The sequence below is a fragment of the Doryrhamphus excisus genome, linkage group LG10 (assembly GCF_037039965.1).
Source record: "Doryrhamphus excisus strain RoL-2023G ecotype Guam linkage group LG10, RoL_Dexc_Guam_v1.1, whole genome shotgun sequence".
Classification (NCBI taxonomy): Eukaryota; Metazoa; Chordata; class Actinopteri; order Syngnathiformes; family Syngnathidae; genus Doryrhamphus; species Doryrhamphus excisus.
The window spans coordinates 123,692-149,322 of NC_136366.1; the positions used below are offsets into that span (position 1 = coordinate 123,692).

General features: G+C 42.7%; 1 protein-coding gene across 1 annotated transcript; it reads right to left on the minus strand.

Moving 5' to 3' along the window:
* Positions 1-9,109: 9,109 nt before the first annotated feature.
* On the minus strand, positions 9,110-25,225 carry rab11fip2 (RAB11 family interacting protein 2 (class I)). The gene is made up of 6 exons (XM_058064506.2): positions 25,043-25,225; positions 23,935-24,481; positions 18,361-18,767; positions 17,054-17,399; positions 15,459-15,531; positions 9,110-12,930 (listed from the first exon to the last, which is right to left on the minus strand). The coding sequence occupies exons 2-6, from the start codon at positions 24,285-24,287 to the stop codon at positions 12,706-12,708; spliced, it is 1,404 nt and encodes a 467-aa protein (XP_057920489.2). The 5' UTR covers positions 24,288-24,481; positions 25,043-25,225; the 3' UTR covers positions 9,110-12,705.
* Between the last annotated feature and the right edge of the window lie 406 nt (positions 25,226-25,631).

Below are 25,631 nucleotides of genomic sequence, written 5' to 3' on the forward strand. Positions count from 1 at the left end.
TTTGATATCCTGCATTGTTGTCTTTCGTTGGTTTAAACTGTGTCATGCTGCATTATTTACACAGCTGATGCGGTGACTCGTCCAAGGCAGACGTTGGTTTCCTGTTCCAAATCAACGTGACAAATGTCATTCATTAGCAACCCCAATAATATTGTTTGGGCTTTGGAATTGGAACTCAGCAGTTTATTTGTAGTTTCAATATCAGTGAGTGAAGTCAGGGGAGGCGGCTGAGTCTCACCAGTCATGAGGAAAAAGAAAGAAGTATTGGAATATTACAAATGTTTTTTCGGTATGATTCCAATCATTTTATCAAGATTTTCTTCAGGAAAATTCTTAATGCTTACAGAGCAAAAACCAGGTGAGGCTGCCGCCAACGTCTCCTCTTGGCTTAGCGTGCCACCCCTTTCTACCGTCTGAGTGTGCCACCCCTGTCTACCGGCTGAGTGTGCCACCCCTGTCTACCGGCTGAGTGTGCCACCCCTGTCTACCGTCTGAGTGTGCCACCCCTGTCTACCGGCTGAGTGTGCCACCCCTGTCTACCGGCTGAGTGTGCCACCCCTGTCTACCGGCTGAGTGTGCCACCCCTTTCTACCGTCTGAGTGTGCCACCCCTGTCTACCGGCTGAGTGTGCCACCCCTGTCTACCGGCTGAGTGTGCCACCCCTGTCTACCGTCTGAGTGTGCCACCCCTGTCTACCGCCTGAGTGTGCCACCCCTGTCTACCGCCTGAGTGTGCCACCCCTGTCTACCGCCTGAGTGTGCCACCCCTGTCTACCGCCTGAGTGTGCCACCCCTGTCTGCCGTCTGAGTGCACATCGTGAGGACACTTCCTGCTTGTTAAAATGTTAACAGTCTTTACTGTGGAGCTTTAAAGATGAAAACCTTTTATCAAATGCACTTGTGCCACTTAGTGGCCGTTTTTACAGCTTAAAACGGTACAAAACTTTGTCTCTTCTATTGTGCACTTACGTCCTCACCTCTTTTTGCCTCTTGCGCAAAAAAATGTATGAATATGTCTTTGGGTTCGGGCATCCGGGTTGAAAAAACGTATAAATACGTATTATTATTGCTAATCGGACAATAAAGTACTCCAAACTGTCACATGGGAGGCACTTGCAGAACTGGCTTCATCCTGAAGGTTAGGTGCCAGCATGAGATGGAAGGTGCTGTCACTGCCGTCCTTCCATAGAGAGGAAAAGCCAGCCATTTTGAGAGCTGGAAAGCATCTCATCAAATGCAAGATATTTCTATGCTCTTCTGAATGGATGAATGCATTTGATTTTATTGCATGTCTGACATCATTATATAATATAATGATGTGAATATTTCCATATAACATACATATTATATAATATAATGATATGAATATTTCCATATAACATACATATTATATAATATAATGATATGAATATTTCCATATAACATACATATAATTATATAATCGAATTATATGTCAGCTGTTGGAGGAGAAATCAAATTTCTTTAAATTTTAGATTTAAACAAGCAGATGTTTTTTTCATGTTATGTGCCCCACTAGTAAGAGTTGAAATGTTAATGTATTTATGATCATGTCTTCAATAATATTTTAAGGTCTTTTTCAGACTTCTATGTTAGAAGAAGTATCATGTTTACACCGATTTAAGCTACGTTTTTGTGGCTTTCCGTGCATCATACGTGTCTGACCATCAGTCTTTGAGGAGACGACTAACGGGCATCCAACAATTACCTCCGAGGGATGAAGACATCGAGCCTCCGAGAGAGTGACAGCATAATATTGTGTGTGTCAAAACTTGGGTGACATAATTAATTGCAGCACTCGTTGAACCCACACGGACACGTTGAGCTTCGCCCACACTTTGCCAAGAGTCGGGTGCTTCAACTTTGTCAAAACAGGGAGACAAATTGCACAAATTGCGCCACCTGCACGAGTCTCCGCCGCCTGACATCTCATCTCACTTGCAAATTGTGAGCATTCTAGCCTTCTACGAAGACGTCCGCAGACGCTTGATGGGTCTTCATGTGGCAATGGGATACTTTCAAAACAGTGGATACCTTCAATAATATTGGAGACTGGAAAAGGAGCATGCAAACTCCTGATGATGATGATGATGATGGCCCATATGGCCAAGAGCAACACGTCACTCAAACGCTATGAGCAGTTTGGAGAAGTGCTGCACAATTATCTGCAGTAAACAGTTTATGAACAAATGGCTCAAAGACAAACAGGTAAGACTGGAGACGCTTGGTCTTGATGATCCCAAACACAACACTGTGTACAATCCAAATAGAATAGAATAGAATAGAATAGAATAGAATAGAATAGAATAGAATAGAACAGAATAGAATAGAATCCTAAAGCTCTCTAACTTTTGCAAACAACATGACTATGAGAAGACGTGTTTTCACTTCCTCTGAGTGATTCCACCTCAGTTCTCACTGAAGATGGGACGCAATGCATGATGTGAGGTCAGAGGTCACGCACCAATAAGAATGGGTTCTTCCAAAAAATATGTTTGCATGCTGCTGACTTCATGCAGGCCTCAAGGGACATCTAAAGGGAGTACGCACCCGCACCAAAATGTGTCATGAAAGCTGATGATATTCTCTTGCCATTTATGTGTGTACAGTGCACACAGTACATGCAGTATTTACTATACAGAAGTATCTTATATCTTATCTTATCTTATATATCTTCTATATATTGATCAATTCCATCCTGGCCTTTGGATCTTCTCCACTCCTGTCCTCTCAGACTGTTCCTCACGACACTGAGGGTTTAGGGTCTTCCTTGACAGATCTTACAATGTTTTTGTCATCAACTGCCAAAAAAAAATTCTCCACACCTTGATCTAGATCTGGATCTAGATCTGCACCTTGATGTCATGCATTTGCCGTTGAGCACATTTGTCCAGACCTTTTGGTGGAAATCTACCAGTCATTTTGGAGATCCGCCCAATTTTAATGGTCTGTTTGTGCATAATCTCACAAACACACAAGCAAGCATGCATGCATGACCTTGGCAGAGGTTAAAAAAGCAAACAAAACACGTGTGCTTCAGGCCCTCGTAGCCCTGCCAACGTATCTGCATGTCCCTCAAATCCGCCTCTTGCTCCTCTTTGCATCACCTTCCCACCAACACAAACTCAACAATCATTTTGTGAGAAGGAGACCAGAAAGCCAACTTCCATAAACCTAAAGATCGTGTTGATCCACGTCTGCAACATTTGGTTCTTGTAAAGCGCCGTCATCATACGTGATGCCCAGCGATGGGAAGACGTACCGTGAAAGCAACCACTCAGACGTTGGCACACTTTGGCCGAGCACGGCCCAAGCGTAGGAAACTCTCCACTCAAATCCACGCTTGTTTAGCCGCTGGCATCCATGGCGTCAGCTTCCTGTATGCCAGCGGAGCTAAAGTGCGCCCGTAGGTACACACTGCGACATCACAACCGCGTCCGCAGCCTCGCCGTGTCTACTTTGGCACTTTCTGAGATTGATGGAAAACACGGCAAGTCAAGCGCCAGACTACATATTCATACATCTTAATTAGTAATAATGATGTCACCTGGCTGCCAACGGTCTGATGCCAGTGCTTGACTACACTCGCTTTGTTTGCCTCGCATCAAAACCCTTCAAATAAAATGGCGGAAGGCAAACTACAGCTGCTACGCCGCTAAGTTCAATGCAGTTTCATTTCTTTGGATTTAGAGAAGAGCCGCACGGTGGAGAAGTGGTGAGCACATAGGCCACACAATCAGGGGAAGACCTAGGTTCGATTCTCCGGTTTCCCATATTCCAAAAAAACATGCATGCTAGCTTCATTGCCCCCCCCCCCCAAATTGTCCACAGGTATGAATGGGGGGGGGGGTGTTTGTCTATATGTGCCCTGGGATTGGCTGGCCACCAGTCCAGGGTGGACCCCGCCTCTCACACATAGTCAGCTGGGATAGGCTCCAGCATTCCTGCAACTCCAGTGAGGAAAATGGATGGCTGGATTTCTAAAGTAGAGTTGACGTAGGAATTGATCATAGAAATACGGTTGCGCCTCCAGAGTTTTCCAAAAAAGCCCCCCCTTCTTGGCCATCACTCATTTCCTCCGCTCTACGTTTCCAACCAGGGCCAGTCTGCCTAAAAGCAGACAAAAAGGCTACTGAAGCGAGCGTGGAGGCAAAAACAGCCACTCAGCCCTCCTCATCTCCATCGAAGATGTGCAAAGATCTCCCCAGCTGGTCCTGCAGCCTCCTGGTTTCCTGGCCTGGACATGGAGGTGCGGTGCACCTGTTTTTGAAAACATCTCTGTAACTGGACAAGATGAGTAGATGAAAGCAGCATGCTGCCATTGTTTAGTGGAGCTAAGATGAGATAAGATGGACCTCCTGCATCACGTTCTCCTCCAGGCCCTGACGTCTCGGTGCAGTCCACCAGCTTTTGAACACTTCCCCTTGGGACTTGGACAAAGATGAAAGCAACATGATGCAGTTCAGTTCGAGAACGGTTCTGCATCCTGGACTACTAAACTTTACTGACTTGCACCTTCCTAAAATGAAACACTGGCAACCAGGGGTGCCCAAAGTGCAGGCCGGGGGCCGTTTACAACCTCATTTTCATCTTCTGTTTTTTCTAATGAGATGCATTATTAGATATTACACTCATTCCTTTCCCACCTAAAATGTACGATAACAATATGCTTACATTGCATTTAGTATATTATTATACTGACCCACATTGGATTTCTTTGACACATCAAATCGACCCCACGTCCTTCCATTTTATTGCATGCCATGTCAATATTGCTCATTATTAGTATTAGTATTAGTATAGATTGCAATTTCATTTGACAAAACATTTACTCCTACTAAATAATGAATTGGGAATAGACGTGTTCCTCAGGGGAAGAGTGGCAGGCAGACAGGAAGTGACAGTGGCCTGTGTCTTTAGTTTGTGATATAATTCAAACCTGCAATAAAAACCTGTTGTTCCGGCCATCAAGTCTGGCTTTGTTTGTCTCACCCAAAATTCCAGTAACATTAGTGACACCTAATGCCAGGGTAGAATACTACATATCATTCATAGCGTCTTTGAACGCTATGCTATGCTGTGCTATGCTATGCTATGCTATGCTGTGCTATGCTGTGCTGTGCTATGCTATGCTATGCTATGCTATGCTATGCTATGCTATGCTATGCTATGCTATGCTATGCTATGCTGTGCTATGCTATGCTATGCTGTGCTATGCTATGCTGTGCTGTGCTGTGCTATGCTACGCTTGGCTGTGCTGTGCTATGCTACGCTGTGCTGTGCTATGCTACGCTAGGCTGTGCTATGCGACTGAGCTGGCGGTTGTTGCAAATGATTCAATTGCGAAGGCTTGCCACAACACGGCAGGGCCGCGTGATGCGTGTTTATATGCAAACATGTTTAGATCCGTCCACAGCTATTTCAGCCTTGCACTGCAAAAACATTCTTTATGAAGGTAATGAAAAGAAGTGGCATGGATTTCTTTCCCTTTCTTATCGTGAAATAGGCTACAGTCGTCTTCACGACGTCTGGATTTATGGCCTGGTAATTCCCCCCGTGGAGTCATTTGGCTGGTACATCTGCAGCTTAGCGGCATTCCAGCAGGGCTCCTCTGTGCTGTGAAGTCAGGAGATGACTGATTGATTGATTGTATTACTCCAGTTTTAGCATGGCTTTAGCAAGATGAGGCAATAAACTTTTCATGTGATCTCGCCACTGCGATCAAAAGCACACTTCATGTCTACTGCTGTGATGATCACAAATCATAGCCTCAAGCCATCACAAACCGTACCAAGTGCCATCCGTGAGCCTGAATACGCTACACATCCTTTACAATGTTGCAAATGTCATTCTATAGCATTCAAGTCATAATGAGAGTCCAATGGATCTTTGGCATAACAACCCACGACAACCCGCCATTAAAAAGAAAACATCCTTCATTTGGAACATTATCATCAAGTCATTCATACAAACATGAACCGCTGAAATGTACATTTCAACCCTTCTAATAATTGGTAAATCACTATCATGTGTTATTATTTTGGAATTATACATTAGCACAGAAATCAAATGATTGCAGAGTCAGCAAAAATGAAAGTTATTTTCCAACCAATTGCAGATTAAAATGAAGAATGACTTGCAAGAAGACAATATGACATTTTTAGATGTTTTATGACACAAATAGGGCACTGTGTCATTTCAATGAAAACAGTCTCTCACTTATTTTTTTTGATGAGTAAATAAATCAAATGTTTGTCAGATGTTTATGTATAGGCACGGCTGTATTAACATTTCATTTGAATGACTTGTTTTAATTGTTAATGACTTATTTGAAGGTACCACACGTTTGAATGGACTGTATTTTTTATATTTACTGTGTCAACAGACTCCAAATTTGGTCAACCGCATCCTGGAAAACGAATGGTTCAAATAAAACATCAAGAGCCCACAATAACGATGACATTCCCACCCATGACGCAACTGCAGTTCTTGACCGTACGGCGACCAGGCTCCAATGTTCTCACCACTTTCCCAGCCGAGTGATCCCTCATACAAGAGCCTGGCCAACAACTGTGATGGACGTGCCAGAGCCTACAATGTTCATCGCTGGTTCTTGCGATGCCGGACAGCCAGTCCACAGTCTTTATGACCTCAGTGAGCCGGGAACCGTGCTGTGCCCCAGTAGTCATCTGTCTTTGGTCACCTGATAGCAGACGCGTGGCAGCTATCAGAGAAACAATAGCTTCACCACAAAAGGCAACATGAGGGTCGGCAGCAGGTTTGACACCCGATTTATGTCAAGCACCTATTTACATGAGCTAACCGGGCAACAATAGAGTCCTGTGTCGCGGGAGTGGGTGGGGTCTGACACTCCGGGGAGCTGAAAGGGTTAACCTTGACATCTGGCCGTCGGTGCATCCTCCAAGTTCAGGCCAGCGGCCTAAATAGGCCTGCTTTTCCCGAAAAAACACCTCATCCATCTGCTAAATTTCTCCCCAAACAAGTTTGTCAGCAAGCGCCTGGGGCCAGCTCAGCCACGGACGCGTGCAGGGTGACACCGATCCCCCGCGATGACGCCCATCCATATTTAAAAGGCGTGCAGGTGACCCGCGGCACGTTTGGTTCTGTCCCGCATCCGCAGAATCTTACGCAACACATTTGTTGTATATTTCCTCCAATTACAGCAATATGATATAATGCACATGGAGCCAATGGCGTCCTAAATGGCGTCCTAAATGGCGTCCATTAAGGAGGCACTCAGGTGACACGTGCCAACGCCGCACAAGCTGCCACCTTTGTAATCCAACCTGGTGATGAATGCGTAACGACGACAACGAGTGTGCCAAATTAGTTATCAATACAGGTGACGGCGACGTAAAGCCCAATGACAAACCCATCCGCGTTCAGCGTGTCTTCCAATGCAGGACAAGCTAACGCGGGATGAAGAATGAAGAATGTTGATCCGCCATTTTGCTGATAATCCTCGTTTGAAATCATCTAAAAGGGGGTAAGGTTATTGGCCATTTTCCTGGTTTCCCAGGTAACCGTTTTGTTTCTGCAGCAGCTGCCACACTTTCATGATTGAGCTAACGGGAGAGAGGGACACCAACAAAAGCATCAGACCGTAAACAACACAAGTGTTTCTTGTCACCGAGTCTCTCACCGTCTTGTTACACACATAGGCAAATGAGAGTGGAGTTTTAACAAGCCATCACAATGGCCGCCGGGGAGGCCTGGGAATTCCTCAGGAACAAAATGAAGAGCTGCTTTAAGCCGGCAGAGACACAACCTTGGTCACCGTCATTAAAAAGCTACTTGTTGTACTTTCATTTTCAGGATAAAATCAAAGAACGTTTAGAAGAAACGCAATCATTTGCATCAGTAAATGCACATCACATATTTGGATATTTTATGAATTGATATTTTTATCACTGAAATCATATATAATATATATATATATATATTTTAGGGCTGTCAAAGTTAATGCGTTAACATGTTAATGGAAGTTTCCTTTTTGGCGGCGATTAACGTGCGCTTCTCCTGTTTGACCCTCAGCCCCCACCGTAGTTTGGTTGAAGCACGGTAACGCTGTAGCCACAAGCCGCAACAAATAAAGAAAAGAGTATTTAGATGGGTAAAGTTAGCTTCAAAGCCCTGGCAGATGGCTCTTGTAGCAAGACCAAAGTTATTTGGGTCTACTGTCGCCGTGTTCCATGGCCTGCCACAGACTGGAGCAGTGCAGCTATTATACTTATTGTCATATCCATATCCATATCCATATCCATATCCAGGGCTACCTTGGCATAAGAGGGGCCCAACCAACCGGTGCTTTTCACATTTGAACGTCTCTCTGATCATTTTTGCACTGAACTGCCATGGCAAAAAAAATGGGAGTTTCTCTCTGTGATTAATCACAATTAATTGTCAGTTAACTGTGGTCCAAAATGCGATTAATCCCAATCAAATATTTTTATCAGTTGACAGCCCTAATGTATACATATAAATGAATTTTCCACCTTTATTCTTGTAACATTTTAAATTTGTCCGCAACCTAATACTCCAAAAAAATTCCAACTTCATCCAGTGTTTTGTTTCTCATATTGTGCCTTAAAAAAACTGTTAAAAATATTTCAATATGCTACTACATGACATTATTGTTGTAAAATGACAACTGTTTATCTGTAGATTGAGGGCTTTATTAATACTTGGACTTTATTTTTCTTGCTCAACTGTATTTGTCCAATGTGCTGCAGAAAATCTAAATAATTTTTGACGGCCCAGGCCTGCCCTACCGGACCAACTGTATATGTATATCACATGGAAAAACTGTTCTCCGAAGTCAAAGCTGATGTGTGTGATATCTTGTTTTTGTCTAAAACGCAAAGAAGAAAATTGGTCGGCTTTCATGGATGACTAAGGAAATTAATCAAATATTCACACTACACTCATGTACTTACTTTTTTAAATTAGAAAAAAAACAAATGGAATAATAGCTGTCGATGGACTGTATAATCAATGTGATTTATTGTTGCAGCTCTACTATTAATGATCTGAGTTGTTAAAACCAAAAGAAGAGCAGTGAGTCGCCAGCTTTTACAGTGAGTTTATTGAAAAGGACAATACAATCTTGTGTGCGCCTTTTAAAAGTGCATTCAAATGAACCTTAGGATCCAATCAGAGGGAGTCCGGCCTAAAATGATTTGTATAATCACTGGGTACATGTAAGCATTCTTTGATTGGCACCTTTGTTTAAAGCTTCAACACAAATGTCTTCCCAAATCCCCACAAAAAAGTCAACACAACCTTATCCCCAAACATCCTGGTTTAAAAGCCTCCAGCTTGCCATGGAAGGCAAATATTAATGTAATATAATGTCATATATATACCTCCGACTTTTCAGGAAGGTACACTTACTCGTACCTACTGTAGAAAAGGAATGAGAAATGTGCCTGCTAATTGTATCAAATAGTTAACATGCAGACGTGATCATAAAAATCACACTGATTCAATATTTTGGCATGTGAATGAATTCAATAGAAGAGCCTGAATACATTCATAAGTAGCCTTCCAACATCAGCATCATTTCAGGAACTTAACTTAACTTAGTGTGGAAGTGACGTTGATGCTAAACATGGTTAAGACACGCAGTGCAAGAATACTGCATGAATACTGCAAGAGGAGGAAGGGGAATCATCACTAGCGTTACCTCACCTCGGTCCAAAGTCAGAAAACACGAATCCACCATTTTCCGTTTTTATGGTGGGAGACATTGGCCCACCCAAATCAAGTCCACACAGCAAGCAAAGCAGTTTTAATAGGAATATTACCTTCAAGCATATTTAGGGCTTTGCATATTCAAACAGCAGCATGGACTGCCTGAAAAACATTATGCAAAGATGCAGCAAAGAAGTACATAATAAGGATGGCCACGCCCCTTTCTGTGTTGTGCTTGAAAAATGAATTGAAAATGCTTTTCATTTTTGATTGACGTGCTGCTGTCTGACGTCCACCAAAGAACCAAAGTTAAAAAAAGGCCACTTCCAGGAAATTCCAGGAAATCCCATTCATGGGAATGAAATGGCCCGAGGGTGAAAATGTGTCAAATGCATCTCATCTTTAGTATTTCATCATGGGAGTAAATACATGCCCCTGAAGGCACCGGGCGGGAATCAGCATAAATTCCATCATGTTGTCTATCACAGTGATAGAATTCTGATTCCTGTATTGTAAGACTATCTTTGGCCATTCACAACAACGGAAAATCCCAAGTATGATGATTGTCAGGGATGGCATTGGACTGGTGGCTAAGCCCAAAATGGCGATACCTTACTGTACCAATTGATTGATACTTGAGTACGTGAGTGGGGTCCAGCACGGAAGGCTGGCCGCCAAACACAGCAGAGGGTCCGGCTGGCAAGAAGGCGACCCACCCGTTGGAGGATTGATAACATGGTGACCAAAGATGATGCGGCCATTTTTCCACACTCTCCACCCCCATTCACGTATCCCAAGTATCGATAAATGATCATCATACCGAGACGTCAGCATTTTGGAGTTCAAGCCACCACCCCAGTAGCAACCTCTGACGGAGCAATCTGGCGATGTTTCCTCCTCCGGGCGGGCAAGGCGAGGCGAGGGGAGGGGAGGGGAGATCAGGAGGGACGCTGATATTTCGTGGAAATTCCCACTGAAAGCATTTTCTAATATTTGAAAGCACAACAACAAAAAGGAGAGACTCTTATTTTGGTGAGTAAGTTCCTTGAACCTGCGATGGCAGTTGGTTACGTCCCAGTCGAGCACGTGAGAAGGCAATCAGTGTGGAAAGTTCCAGAATGAACATCTGAATTTTATCTCCATATTTCGTCAAGTATTCATGCAACATGTAATGCGCTAATTACACAATTTGGATGTATGCATCATCGAAATGAAATCATTTCTTTGGAAACGGAAAGGCCAGGAAGATTTGATGTACCTTCACACGTGAAACAATAGAGTCTAAAAATGAAAGCTTCATCTCTCTGGTCATTTGGTATCATAAAGAATGATGATACCATGAACAGGAGATGGCATTCAACCTTTTCATGATGTAACTTTGGGGGTTAGTCACATGTCACATGACAACCAAACCGGGCTACAGTACTGTACATAAATACTGTACATTATGCCGCTGTGAAGCGTAAACATAAAGATCTGCGCACGAGGCGGTCAAGTCACCATTTTGGAAATATCAGGTACCAGCAGTGTGATGCCTTTGCACCTCACGTCAATCAAAATGGGATATGCCACACGTCTAATGAGACACAAAGAAAAGTGCAGTTACATCCTGTGGTACAGTCACTGAAAAGCTGAAAAGCATTGCAACAAAATGGGACCCATATTGTAAAGGGACAGCAGTGTCAGGGTATGTGGATACAGTAGCTTAGCAATACATGGAACGTACATAATACTGTGTCAGCACTAAGTCCCGTGTGCAGGTCACATGAAAGCTGATACAAATGTAACATATCCGTCAAACTCAAAGAGGTGTTTCAATGGAAAACAACTCGACCGCTATAATACAAGCATGTTAGTAAAAATCATTTCCCATCAAAAAAAGGATAAGCGACAAAGACCCAAGACCCAAGACCCAAGACCCAAGACCCAAGACAAGTAAGCAGCTGAGGACTAAATGTTGCTCATTTGGAAAGTGTGCTTCAGCGTAAACGTGAGTGTTACGGGTTCATGTATCTCCGTGGCTTTAATAAACAACATAGACCGGCTTCTGCAGCATCTAAGACTAAGACTGGCTTCTTTCGCACCTGATGAGCGTCTGGCCAAAGTTCCAGAAGGACAGCTTGAAGTTAGCAATTGTGTGACATGCTGTTTGAAACATTTTCTTCAATAAAGTCAGTGAATTTGCACACAAGGCTGACACGTACGATGGGGCTGCCGCCGTACCAACGGAGTTGGCTCTGTTAGCATTTTGCCAGTCATGTTGCAGAAACACTATGATTTTCTACGGTCGGTGTGATGTCTTTAATGCAATTGTGACATTCGTGCTAATTGGACAATAAAATACATTAAAATGTCATAGTGCTCGCAGTACTCCATTCATCCTTCCAGCTGGGGGCGTACGTGAGCTGGAAGGCACCCGTCAGCGCTGTCCTTCCTTTGAGACGAAAAGCTAACTTTTTTTGATAGAGCAGCAATTCAAGTATTCAATATTTTATGCTGTGCTGAACGAAGGAATGCATGACTATGAATGGAGGATTATATAACCAAGACCGTTTGCAACCGAGTATTAGAGCTCGAGTGCATGTACTTCATATTCAGATAAAAAAGGTTTTCAGATTAAAAAAAAAACAAAAAAATGGGACTAAGAAATATTTGAAGACATTTTAAACCAAAGTGAATTATTCATTCATTTTCTACCGCTTATCCTCAGGAGGGTCGCGGGGGTGCTGGAGCCTATCCCAGCTCTTTCCTCTTGTTAATTTGATAATTAGCAACCTGTATTAACATTTCAAATGAAGCTCACACGTCACCGGAGCCACGTGTATATGCGTCAAATGAAATACATACCTCACATGTGCAGTCCATTAAAACTAGCACGAACATGATAATTAATATTGTACTTAAGAGCATATGTACCTCCTTCAAATGACCACCCCGCCCAACCAACCACCAAAGTCTCCCGTCTCTGTCCCATCTACTTTTGAACAAGTTTACCTGCCTTTTTCTTGGGCTCATAGGGTGTTCGCAGTATGCTTGGCGTCTCCTCCATGACACGTACCAGCAGGTTATCTATGTAGTCTTCCAGCTCCCTGATGTGGGCGTCTTTCCTTTTCACCAATTCTTTATGCTTGACAAGTTCCTGCACCACTTCCTCGAAGGACAGGTTTCCATAGGCAGCCATGCCTCCTTGTTTTGCTTCCTGGGAAGAACAAACATTCCCATACACAAAAGAGAAAACGTTATTTCAATCTTAAGAGTTTGCTATGGGTTATGCTTCATGCTTTGATACATGAAGATGTTTTATGGTGTGAGGCCACCCTTTAAGCTCGGGATAAATTAGAAGTGTCACCCAATTCCGACAAATTGGAACATTTATCTCCGTGGAAAGACGTTAAGATAAGCCTGCTACTGAGATTCGTACGTGACAAGTCGATGGATTCCACAAATGGAAGGCCTGACCTCGAGTCACTGATAATACAGTGGGGTTCACTCCACGGACTTCTGTGCAGCCGGGGTGGGTTCAGCCCCACAGTGAAGGTGGGAATGTGAATAGCTGGTTAGCTAGTGCAGCTGTGTCATAAAATAGAATGGCTTGTTCCTTGGCTTACACCCAGAAATGCTACTTTTTTGCACACTTTCACTCTCGGCAGGGGTCAAATACTCCTTTGCCAGAGCAGCATGGACTGTGGACACAGATCTTATTGCATGAGAACTACAGGAGCTGTAATCGGTTTTAATGAGGGAGCACTTTATCACCTAAATGCTGGATATCCTCCCCCAATCGATAGTGCAGCAAATGGCTGACTCTGTTTGGAATACCAAAGTTATCATCCATGCCAGAAGAGCTCAGAGTTGGATTATTTGCCAGGTGCCTTATCACTTTTAGGAGCACAAAGGCTACTGAGGAGTGGGGGGCACGGGGAAAAGTCAAGATTTGGACAAAAATGCAATGAAAATACGGCAGGGATTGTCAAACCAGAGAGCCTGGGCGGGGGCTCGACAAACAAGTCAGGTTACGACATATGATTAAAAAGTGCACAACAAACAACCATTTGGAGCAAATAATGCTAACTTCAAATTTAAATGTAGTGAGCTTAAAAGTTAATGTTACGGTAACGCACCACATAAACTGTTCACTTTGCTCGATACATATTAAAAGTACATTTTTTGAAACCAAAAAAAAAAGCTAAGAACAGCACCAGCGAGCATGCATTACCAATACGGGCTTAATAAAATTTGTCACAATAAAACTACATAAACATTTTTGTACATTTTTTTCAGCCCAAATGAAATAATTGGTATTAACTTATATATCCGCCGAGTGTACACACAAAAAAAGCAGTCTCAGAGGAGCGACTGACAGTTTGCAGTCATGCTGTTGTTATAATGGGCTATACATTCAGTATTAGCTAACCAAATTGCAATTATTAGCAAACATAACTGTGTTACATTTGCAGCAAATATAAAGATATAATGTTGCCGCCTTTTAGACAGCTGCAGGAATCTGCTGCTTTCAGTCCCTTTTAAGTGTGAAACAACAGCTGCTGCACAACGGACAGATATTTAAGTCTACCCATTTCATCAAGGAGGGCGAAGAGCATCCAAGCTAAGCTTGGGAAATAGGATTTTATTGGGAACAATTACGCTCAGTTGACCAGTCACTTGCTTGCAAATGAATCCATGAAGCCAATGCTTGGTTAATAGAGCTGCAATGGCCACTCCTCTACCGGTAATGTTAATACAACACAGTAATAATAATATTCTATATTCTTATCATTATCGTTAAACAAACTAAGTTTTAATGTTCCAGTCTTATTTATTTATTTAATAATTTTTAAATCGGCATGAGGATTATAAAGAGGGTCCCTAGAAAAATCAAACATTTTAGACTCCTTGCATTATGGGACAGAAGTTGGGTTCACATATTTTGGACTTAGCATACACACTCACTCAGTTTTTCACAATGAAATGAGCCTCAGAGGCGGGTGGTGTCAGGCCTGGCTTAGACCCTGAACTGGCCAAGGAATGACGGCCATTCCTCCATGATGATAGGGAAGGAAAGATAAGACATAAACTGGGTAGTCTTCAGCGCCATCATTACAGTTTCTAATGAGCTAAGCTTTGAGAATTTAAAAGCTAAAACCTGTGCACTCCCCCTCCCCACCCCCTTTCTTGTGGTTAATTAGGGCCTTGAAGAGGAGGAAATGGGAGCTGCCATTTCTGTGCAGGGGCACATATGTGGATAATGACGGACCTCAACACCCCCCAAGAAAGGTGACGAAAGCCATTATCAGCATCCCCGTTCTAATTTAGGCATCTCTTGAGCGACTTAACGTTTTTTTGTGTTATAGATGACAACTCTTTGATCATTTAGATATGTTACTTAAGTAGGAGCTTTGTGGCATTTGGTTTGTTTTGTTTTTTCCCAAACGCAGCAATATAACAAACCTTCAGACAATCTCACCCTGCCTCAAAGTCAGATCAGACACGATGACCAAAGTGTGCAGCTGCTAATTAGGGGAATAGCACATCTACATTTTTAGGACATGAATCATTGTCACCGGCGTCTGCGTCAAATGAGACATGTTCTCAATTCCAAAGCGTCAACATTTTACAGTGAAAGTCCAATCTTGCATTTGAAGTTCATACAATAGTGGCGCCATGCAATGTCATAAATAACCTATATATTATGTGCTTGGACATGCCAAGTTGCTCTCCCTGTCTCACATTTTTCATGCTGTCGATGGTGCTGCTCCTTTGGCCTTGGGTGATGACTTCATTTCCAACTGCCTTTTTGTCACTGCAAGGTAACCAAACAGAAGGGCAGAGCAGTGAGTTTTCATATGATATATAAAATGACATATAATTACGTATATTAAAGCAGCTCGATGTATTAATGCACCCCATTACAACTGACCAATGAGCTACCGGATGACAAAGGCTGCAGTTAAGATGATGGACTGGTGCCTATAAAGATAAGTGGTTAATTGGGTGGTCTATCACTACAGAGGATCTCATTATGATTGCTCAGAGGGATCCGCTATCAAGCCAAAGCTCTCTAAGAGCCACTAATGACACCTTCATTTCTGATAAAGCACTATATAGCTGCAGCGCTCCACAAAAGACAACAGGCACAATAAAAACAATACCTGGCAAAATGATAGACAGGGTAGATGGAAAATCTAACAAAAACACTTCACTTGAAAAGCTGTTGGAGAACCTCATTTTCCCCACTATGATAATTATGAAAAATAATACATCAGGTCGTCCCATGCAATATCCAAGTGTGATTATTGATCCCTTGCTACATCGCGGTTTATCATTAATTACCAAATCATCGCCATTTGGTGGTAGACCGTGGTGTATTATCGGTGAAAACATTGACATACCGGTCACTAGGCAGCAGTAATGACTAGGCCTGTCACGATAAATGTCACTGGTCGATAATTGTGTTATTAATTCCCAACCGATATTCCATAATTTGACAGTTATCATTAAGATTATCATTCAAAGACCATTGTGTCATGTGACGTTTGAGTCACTAGATGGTACTCAAGTTCCAAGTGCCTCTGTGAGACAAACCATATTAGCTACGAATAGGAACACATAGCAACACAATAGGTGGATAAAAACAGACATACACTACCAACGTATAATACAGATTATGAACCAACTACTATGTGATCTCGAACCGTGTGCTTTTGAGCCTTTAATAAAATAAACTGTACAGCAAAGCACTATCAGGAAACAGGAAGTACTCCCGGCGACGCTACATTTATAAAGATCGTCTCTGTTAAGAAAAAAAAACAGTTCACTAAAACCTTCCCACGCACAAAGTTATGTGGTGTATTGTTAAACTATCATAGGAGGTCAAATTTGAGCTGCGTTAAAATGATGGATATGACAGATTGCAGGACTTGTGTGAGGCGAGATGGTAGCCATCCACACTGCGCATCACCGCTTCTTGTGCATGACAAGCTGCACTGCATAGCCAACCTGGAATTGTGGCATTCGGCTTACAAACTATCGCTTTTGTGCCTTCATTGATGTCAACATTTGCTTACAAAACAATAGTTAGAATGTAAGGTGCTATTTCCTGTCTACGGGGCTCAAATCATGTTAAAAACTGTATTTACAAAGTCAAACGCGTTTTCTACGCTTTATCTACAAAAATATTCCATTTATTATGTCAATCCTATCCTTTTGAAACCTGAAACCGATCAACTGTATGCCGACCCCGGCATGCACGAATGAGATTCATGAATTGAGGAAATATGCCACATAACTGTCCTATGATTTATGAAGGAAAACACTTCATGTACCTTGTTTTGTAGTTGGAGCTGAAAGGGTTAGTATGCACTTGTGAGTTGCCACTAAAAGGGTTGGGCGAGCGCAGGTCTCCAGAGCTTCCTGAGCGACTCCCATCGCCGTTCTTGCGGCCATCCTTCTTGCCAGTCATGCGTTCTAGTAGGCTGACCTTCTCCTTTTTCTCCTTCCGCTCAGCCCGGTCCCACAGCTGCCCTTGCTCCCCCTCAAAAGGGTTGCGGTTGCGTGGGAGCGTGGCATACTTCTGTGGCAGGGTGTCACTGATATCAGTGAAAGGGTCACCGTGTGCTTCGTTGTCTTGGAGGCCTGGTACCACACTCTGGGAACGCCTGTGAGGGACAGCTGTACGTGGAACCAAGACGCAATAGCATGACATCAATCATCAGTGTTTGAATTCCTACGGTTGATGAGCATGTCATTTGTATCCAACAGGATGGATTATTCAGGTTTTTAAAGGCCTACAAAAATGGATATATTGTAAAATTCAACGTATAAATATTTTACTAGCGCTTACTAGGCTATGTCCACATTGTCATGCGCATTTTGGCCAAGTAGAAGCCTGAAAAAGCAACCGCAGCTGACTTGGCCGCACATTATAACGCCTCTATCCATCGATATAGTGAGATATGTTGACATTACATACAGCATCTTAAAAATCAACATCAGCGATAGATCGATAAATCTGATACCATGAAAAATAGCTCTGATAACCGATATAAGAAAATACAGATTGTGACATGTCGCCAGTGGCCTGTCTTAACTTCCCCTGAGCTCGCTTGTAACCAAACATGGTGACGTTCGTGTGGGACTTCTCACAGGTACAGAAAAAAACCTTTCGGCAAATGATCCAAATGCGCTGCAAACATTCCACGATGATGTAAAAAAAACAATTCAAAGATCAGCCAGCTGAAACGCCAGCATTGCTACCATTTGAAGTGCAAATAGTTTGCCAGACACAACGCAAGGGCTAAAGCTATCTGTGATTTGTGGAAATTGTGATCTGTGGAAATGATGGTATTGGACAATCGTTTGTCAGCTTGGATCCACCATTCATATTTCTGAGCCTGATGTTGCTTGCCTTACAATACATCTGACTTACGGCTTAGTATACCCATTCCATTGGCAAACGTTATTTCATATTGGCGTGCTGCGGGACAAATCAGCTTTTGGGCTGAATGCGATGCGTCTCCTAAACATCGGTGTGGTTCTCCAACCTCTGCTGACGTGTACTTTGACAGGCTGACAATCACCACACGGATAGTCAAACAAATGACATGCTCTAAGTTTGACAATGTTTACTCACCACTTTCTTCTATGGAGTTCATGGAGTCCAGCTTGGGGCGGAAGTGGGTACCGATGAGATCTGACATGGAATGGGCAGCAGAGAGTTTCTGGGCCCCAGAGAGTAGCGATTTCTTGGGCTTGGTTTCAGGTCGGTGTTGCGGTCCTGGGGAAGTGGGCTGATGATTGTGCTCTGAGTTGTAAACTGCAGAGTGAGGCAGGATGGCTGAAGATGTGTCACTTAAAGCACTGTCATGCTTGCGACTCTTCATTTTCACCTTCAGTTTGGAGAAAGGTGAACGGGGCTTTTCCTTCATGGATAGGTCAAACATGCTGGCTGTCATGTTGTTCCTCATAAACTGAATGCTGACTTGGATGCGTCCTCGCTCTTTCTTTTTCTTTGATGGCTTGGAGTCCAAGGTATACCAGCTAAAATGAGAATTGGAAAAGCTTAGCATAGCCGATACTCAATGAGGCCATTTGTACAAAAAGGAACAGGATTTATCGATGTTGATTATCCATTTAACCAGAATTCATGAAGATGATACGAGGTTAATTTGAGCAAACTAATCCCAAAGCGACACACCATGGCAGAGGCTCAAATCCTTTCATTTTTGGAGAATGCAATTTGTCATTCAAGACAAACACAATTCTTTGGAAATCAGGACATAAAAAATACCCTACTCTTGAATAAGAGTATTTCAGGCTTCTTCCTGGGCACCTATTCATTTAACCCCTCTACATTTTCGACTAGCAGTAATGGGATTTGTGCATTCAAAATAAAGTGACATTTGCACAAATCTGGCCTTTGTTCAGAAATGCAAAGACAAGCAACTGGGACACTGAACCACTGGGTGACCAGCCAGTTCATGCATGCTAATCAGTCATATCCTGTGTTATACCAGATTTACAAAACACTTCATAAGACCAGACAGCAGTGGAAAGCACCATGTGAAAATTCATGCTTTAAAAATTAAACATGCACTATTTTGAATGAGATGGGAAGATATATTGTGTCGTCTTGAACACAATAATGCTGCCTAAGAATGTATCTTGACGTCCCATTAACGTAATCATTGTGTTGTTCTTTATTATTCATGCTGGTTGCCGCCGAGAGTACGGTGCACTCCGTTTTGCTCGACTTGCTTCAATTTTGAACTTTTTTTTAACATCACACCTTCTCTTTACAGTCATTCATTTTTGTACATTTTAAATTCAAATTTGATGCACTCCTGCGTGCAGGCAATGCATGACCGGTTTACTGGACACATGTGGAAGACGTACAAATTGCATATGTGGGGTGCACCTGTGGCTTATGAAGTTCACAAGTGCAACATACAAAAATTATTTTTGCCCAACGCTGGCACTAGCAAAAGGTACAAAAGATCAACGTTGGCCAAGCGCCCGTCGAGTTTGTTTGACATGACAAACAACTCCTGCCGCCAGTCTCTGCAGCTCCAAAATCAGCACGCCACATGCATGCCCTTCGTGCGATTCGTAGGAGCGCAAGCATGCTGGGTTAGGGTTAGGGTTACTCCAGCGGCAACTCCGCTCGACGACAATATGGTGACATTACCTTGAAAATCAGTGCATACTTACATGGAGCTCAGTACCGATTATGTTTTGCACCATGGGCAATTATGCAAATTAGATGAAGCCGTCATCTCACCACTGTTTTGTATATGCATTACTTTTTCTATCATCTCCAATAATAGTGCTGCATGATCAATATATTTTCTGGTTTCCATTTCCCACTCATCCTTAATGAACAACCGTGACTGTTATTATAGCCTATGAATTCCACCATGAATAGTTATCACTTCAATTCCATGATGTTGGTATTGGCTTGACAGCTGTGAAGTGAAGTGCAGCTGTTGAACGCTACTCTCAACCGTCAAGCTCGTGGCCCGGTAGCCCAGTCATGAAGGCCCTCGCTGGGTCCATTTCCCAGGCTGCACGCCACGCTCGGTCAGATCAGCAGCCACAGCATGCCGCCGCTGTGGGGCCTGAGCTGCAGCTTAAGTGTGTCTCAAGGCCAAGATAAACCTCCGTGCATTTGGAACGACAATCCTCCTGCTTGGCCCCCGGACCGCTGGGAAACTCCTGACAATCAACAAACACAGGTGTGCGATAATTATGGGCTGCCTACTCAGATAGCGAGTCAGTCTTTCCTCCCCAAAATGTCAGTTCAAAACATTGCAAATGGGCCGCGGCAAATGCAGCAAACAGACTGTAGTATCTAGTATGATGTCATGGTCAAACCTGGATGGACAAGCAGCACGGCATATCCGTTACGGACACTATACTGCAAAAGTCCAGTCTTGGAGTGAATCAGCACAGGCACAAACAAATGTGTCCCATATCCACACTGATTAGAACATATTGCAACTCTCGAAAACTGCAGAGTGGAGAGGAAGTGCTAATGTAGTTCCATGTTGGGGAGCTAATTAACACCAGATCCAATTTGGTTGATCTTTCCTTAATGTGAAGTTAAGCAAAAGCATGTGTGGCTTAAGGGCCCAAAATCAACCTAATCTGTTTACAGTTTTACAGTTGTTACGTCAGGCTTCTGGTGAATCACATCCACGTCTTGTACATTGTCCACCGTTCCATGCGACAACTGTTGAAATCATTCGTTTTCTCAATTTTCCACACCACGGTGTGGCATCAAAGTTTCTCCAGTGCGATTACTGGCCATACAATGTTTGACACCCAAAACGCTCGATGGCGCTAACGCTCCTTTCAGCGCAATAAATGTTTTTTTGTTTGACCTGTTGTATCATATAATAAACAAGGCATCTAAATGCCCAGCGTTGCCAGGTCCGCCTTTTATAAGCGACTTTGAGATTGTTTTTTGGCTTGCAAATTCCCAAGTTCCCTGTTATTCGGGCTAGTTTTTTTGTAAAGTTGCTTGGAAATCCCCCTGTTGATTTAGGCTTGTTGTCAAAGGCCTGATCTCAGGATCTCGCAACACTGATCTTGACTCCAAGTTGCAATACGGCAACAAGAAACACACACATTTACAGATTACCGGCCCAGTACATGTTGTACATGCTTTACACGTCAACATCGTTACATAGTGGTAATGCTAATGGTTTAATTCATCTTGAACATGCACACAATCACAATGAACACATTACACAACACAATTCACAATTCTGCATGTCCAAAAAGGAGTAGGAAGAAGCAAAGCTTATTCAATCCTACCCTTCCATTAGATTACAAATGCTCTCTGCATCTGGTGACAAGCCATAACAACTCAGCTTGTCTGATGCGTGTGCACGATCTGTAACTGCGGTCAAGGTTGAGGCGAACTGAGGCAAGCGGTCAGCGAGGCCTCGTGCTAGTCAGTTGGTATCAATGGGCCGAAGAAAGACGTTTCGGAAGTGTTTTTAAATCATCAAAGTACTGCAACATGTTATCATCAGTGTAAAGTTAATCACAGAATGTGTATCAAACAATGCTTGTTTTAGAGGGCTTCAGAGGTGTGTCCCAATGACAGCATTGTAAGCTAGCTCATATGAACGTGTTTCTCGTGATATAATGCTCAGAAAGGGGAGAGAAATATGCATTCATGATTCACATGAGGATTGAGGATGATCAGCAAAATTCCTCCAAAAATTGCAGTTAACCCTTACAGAAATATGGTGCGGAAAACACAGTATAACAACATTATACTACACCATCACCAAAGGTGTTTAACACTACAATTTCAGAGAAAGAATACAATTGCAAATACATTTTTTCCCATTGGGGACCAATGAATTTTCCAGGGAAACACTCAATTCAACCCCTGTGGGTCCCGGAGGTCTCACTACGTTGAAAACCTGTCAACATCGCTGTTAGGGCATTTAAAGGCGTGTGCAAAAGCTGCTTTGAAGCTAATTCACACAATCATGAATTTGTTTGTGCATAGTGACAAAGCAAACCTTGGATTAAAAAAAAAAGCAAAATTAACAAGAAACGATAAACTGCATAAATTCCAAAACGTAAAAAAAATTGACTGTATAGAACTGTTTACCAAAACACGTTTAGCAAGCTCGGCTGGTTTTAAATTGGCCAATTAATGCTACCTGTGTCAGTGACAAGGCTATGAATAATCTTCCAACAAAGAGGGCTAGCCATTGTAAATGGCCACAAGCAAGAAAAAAGACAAGTCAATCACAAAGCACATTTGTCCTGTGGCAAAGCATGGCGGAGTGACCATGGCACTAATGATAACACAAGGTAAGTAGTGTCCAGGGTGTCCACTATTATATAACACTAAAGTAGATTTCAAAGTGTACTATCATAAACATCCTACTTCCTATTATAAGGACACCCAATTCATTCAATGCAACTTCTGCAAATATTTTCCACTCCCTACCCCCCAGTCCTAAAATGAAGTGTTCATGATAGAACCCAGACGGATCATCTAGCCAATATCATGATTTGGTTATCTTTATACAGTTCCCTCCAAAAGTATTGGAACAGTGAGGCCAATTCTGTTATCATTGCTGTAGACTGGAAATGTTTGGGTTTGATGCCAAAGATGAACATGAGAAAACAGAGCAATATTTCACCTTTATTTCCAGGTATTGGCATTTGGATGTGATAAACAACTTAAAAGATAGAATGATTTGGAAAGGAACACCACATTTTTAGGTGTACAAAAGTACAAAAAACAGATTTCAAGCAGATTTCCAATCAATTAAAGTGAACAAGTGACCATAACATTGGCCACCATGTTTCACAGATTGAAATGAGCTTGAATGTGATGCCAGGAAATCAATGTTGAATGTCATGAGAAGAACCTTTCTTTCTCCAAACTTTAGCCTTTCCATCACTTGATGAAGCAAAGGGGGTCCCAGCATTGTTGAGGCTTGTCTCTGTACCTTTTGCTAATGAGTGGGTTGCATCCTTTGGTGTAGCCTCTGTACTTTTGTTCATGTACGTGCCCATACCTTCAGTCCCGCCCTCTGGATGTTGTTGCTGATTTCACCAACAGTTGTTTTAGGGTCTTTCTTTCGAGCGCTCATGATGTTCCTGTGGTCAACTGCTGTCGTTTTCCTTGGTCTACCCATTCAATGTCTGCTACTGCGTACACCAGTGGTTTCTTTCTTCATCAGGACATTCCAAATGGTTGTACTGGCTATGGCCAATGTTTGTGCAATGGCTTTGATTGATCGTCCATCTTCTCTCAACTGCTTTTTCACCCATAGACAACTCTCGTTTTCATGTTTATTGCAACTCTGGTGTCTGCAAAGGCAAAACCCAAACCTGAACCTGAGCGAAGACGTTCAGTGCTATTTATTGTTTAAATAATCAATGTGATAGGGCACACCCGGGCGATAAAACACGCCTGCCAGTCACCTAAAAATGTGGTGTTCCTTTACAAAATAATGCTATCTTCTAAGTTGTTTATCACATCCAGACGTACACACCTGGAAATAAAAGCTGAAACGTTGCTCTTTTCTCATGTTCATTTTTTGTCATCAAACCCAAACGTTTCCAGTCTATAGCATACAGAAAAAGTAACAAAATTGGCCTCACTGTTCCAATACTTTTGAAGGGGACTGTATTATTGATGGATAGAATTCTATGCTCGAATACTCACTCAGTTTTCTGTTTCTGCTTATTGTTACATGCTTCATTGAGGTTGATGGTCTTCTGACCGAGGAACTTGTCCAGCCCAACCAATGACCGATGCATAACAATGAAGCACAGTTCATACACTTCCGGGTTGCCCTCCAAAAGTAACCCGGGCAATTCAAAGGAAGCTTCTTCTCTCCAGACAGGGTTGAGTGTCTTCTCTGCCACGGATGTTGAGTACTTTTCCTTTCCGAGCTGGATGATCGTGTAAGCATCATTGGTGCCATTTTTGCCCTTGGGCTGTAAACCAGCAGCTTGAAGAACAGTGGCTTGGACGTGAGTTGGAAACCACTTCTGAGATTGTTCACCCAGGGACATTGTCAGCAGGGGAGGGGTTGGGGGTGGGGGGTATCAATGGGAATTCTTACAGTGTTACAGAAATGGGTATGTCATGTCAAAAAACATAATTAACAATGATCTGTTGTTCATGTTAATGTTGTCTGCCAGTAATGAATATAATAAAATGAATGAGCCATATCAAAGCGGAGATGTCCAAGCCACTGGAAAGTCATCTGGAGTGGGAGAAAAGAAACACAACGAAAAATAGTGATTCCTTGATTGTTTTTTGTACCATAATCATCAAACCAAGACAGAAATACACGGGATTTCAATATACACTATAGTGACTTTATAAAGCTGCAATGCATACGATCATTTTCCGCTAGACAAGCGTCGTAGCAAGAATTTCAGCGATGAGACATCACGGTGACGGTAAATCAGGGATGCAGCAGGATGACGATTTTATTTTTACTCCCAGCGAGTCACATGTCTGATTGTAGATGGCTGGCATACACAAATCTTACTCCAAACAATCAAGTTCAAGAAAAACAGGTTTTAATTGAGCATAGAACGTATAATGTGCACATGATATGTGACTTGTCATTCTCACCCTATTTCCAAAAGCCCGTCACGACGACTAAAGCCACTTTTAAGTGTTAAGTTGACAATAAACACTAGCGAACAACACGTCATCCCACTGTTTAACACAAGCATGCTACATGGCAATATTAGCTGTATGCGGCTAGCTCCAGCTCCGGCTAGCAGTTACATACGGCTTTAAAAATCATTCTTACCCGGAAATCATTTAAGCCGACATTTCAGTCCGACATGGCCCGACTCCATCAACAGACAAAGGTGGTGTTTTTTTAACGGCAGATGCCAGCTATCATGAGTTGCAGCTGGAGTTGTTCATCTCCATTGCTAATCACTGCTATGGACCAGATTCGCTCCACTTCCTCGTCTGACGTCACTTCCTGTTAACGCCGGCGGAAGTTGAAGAAAACTCCTCCCTGTCTCCGGAAAAGCCGACACCTACTGGAAGTAATTGAGTGGCATGTGGAAACACTGAAACGTATTGGATACAAAGCAAAACATTATTACATTGAAAACATGGATTAAAAAAATACGAAATGATTACATTCATTAAAAATAATATACTGTACATACTGTAATATACTGTAGCTATGGCAAAGATGAGTTCATTCGTGCAAAATGAGTGTTGGATTTTACTTGAGACTTCCAAACATACAAACATGGGAAGTCCCCCCCCCCCCCCCCAGTGGACATGGAGGTGCAGATAAGAGGTTCACTTGAATGAGCACGGACTTGATTGTCACCCCACTTGACAAGCGCATCTTAACCAAACACACCTCTCTGTGCCGG

Excerpts from the sequence above, each read along its gene's own strand:
- rab11fip2 (XM_058064506.2), bottom strand. The coding sequence starts at position 24,287 with ATGTCCCTGGGTGAACAATCTCAGAAGTGGTTTCCAACTCACGTCCAA. Across the intron at positions 17,400-18,360 it reads GAACTCCATAGAAGAAAGTG|CTGTCCCTCACAGGCGTTCC; the intron begins GTGAGTAAACAT and ends TTCCACGTACAG. Across the intron at positions 15,532-17,053 it reads AGCTCCAACTACAAAACAAG|TGACAAAAAGGCAGTTGGAA; the intron begins GTACATGAAGTG and ends GTTACCTTGCAG.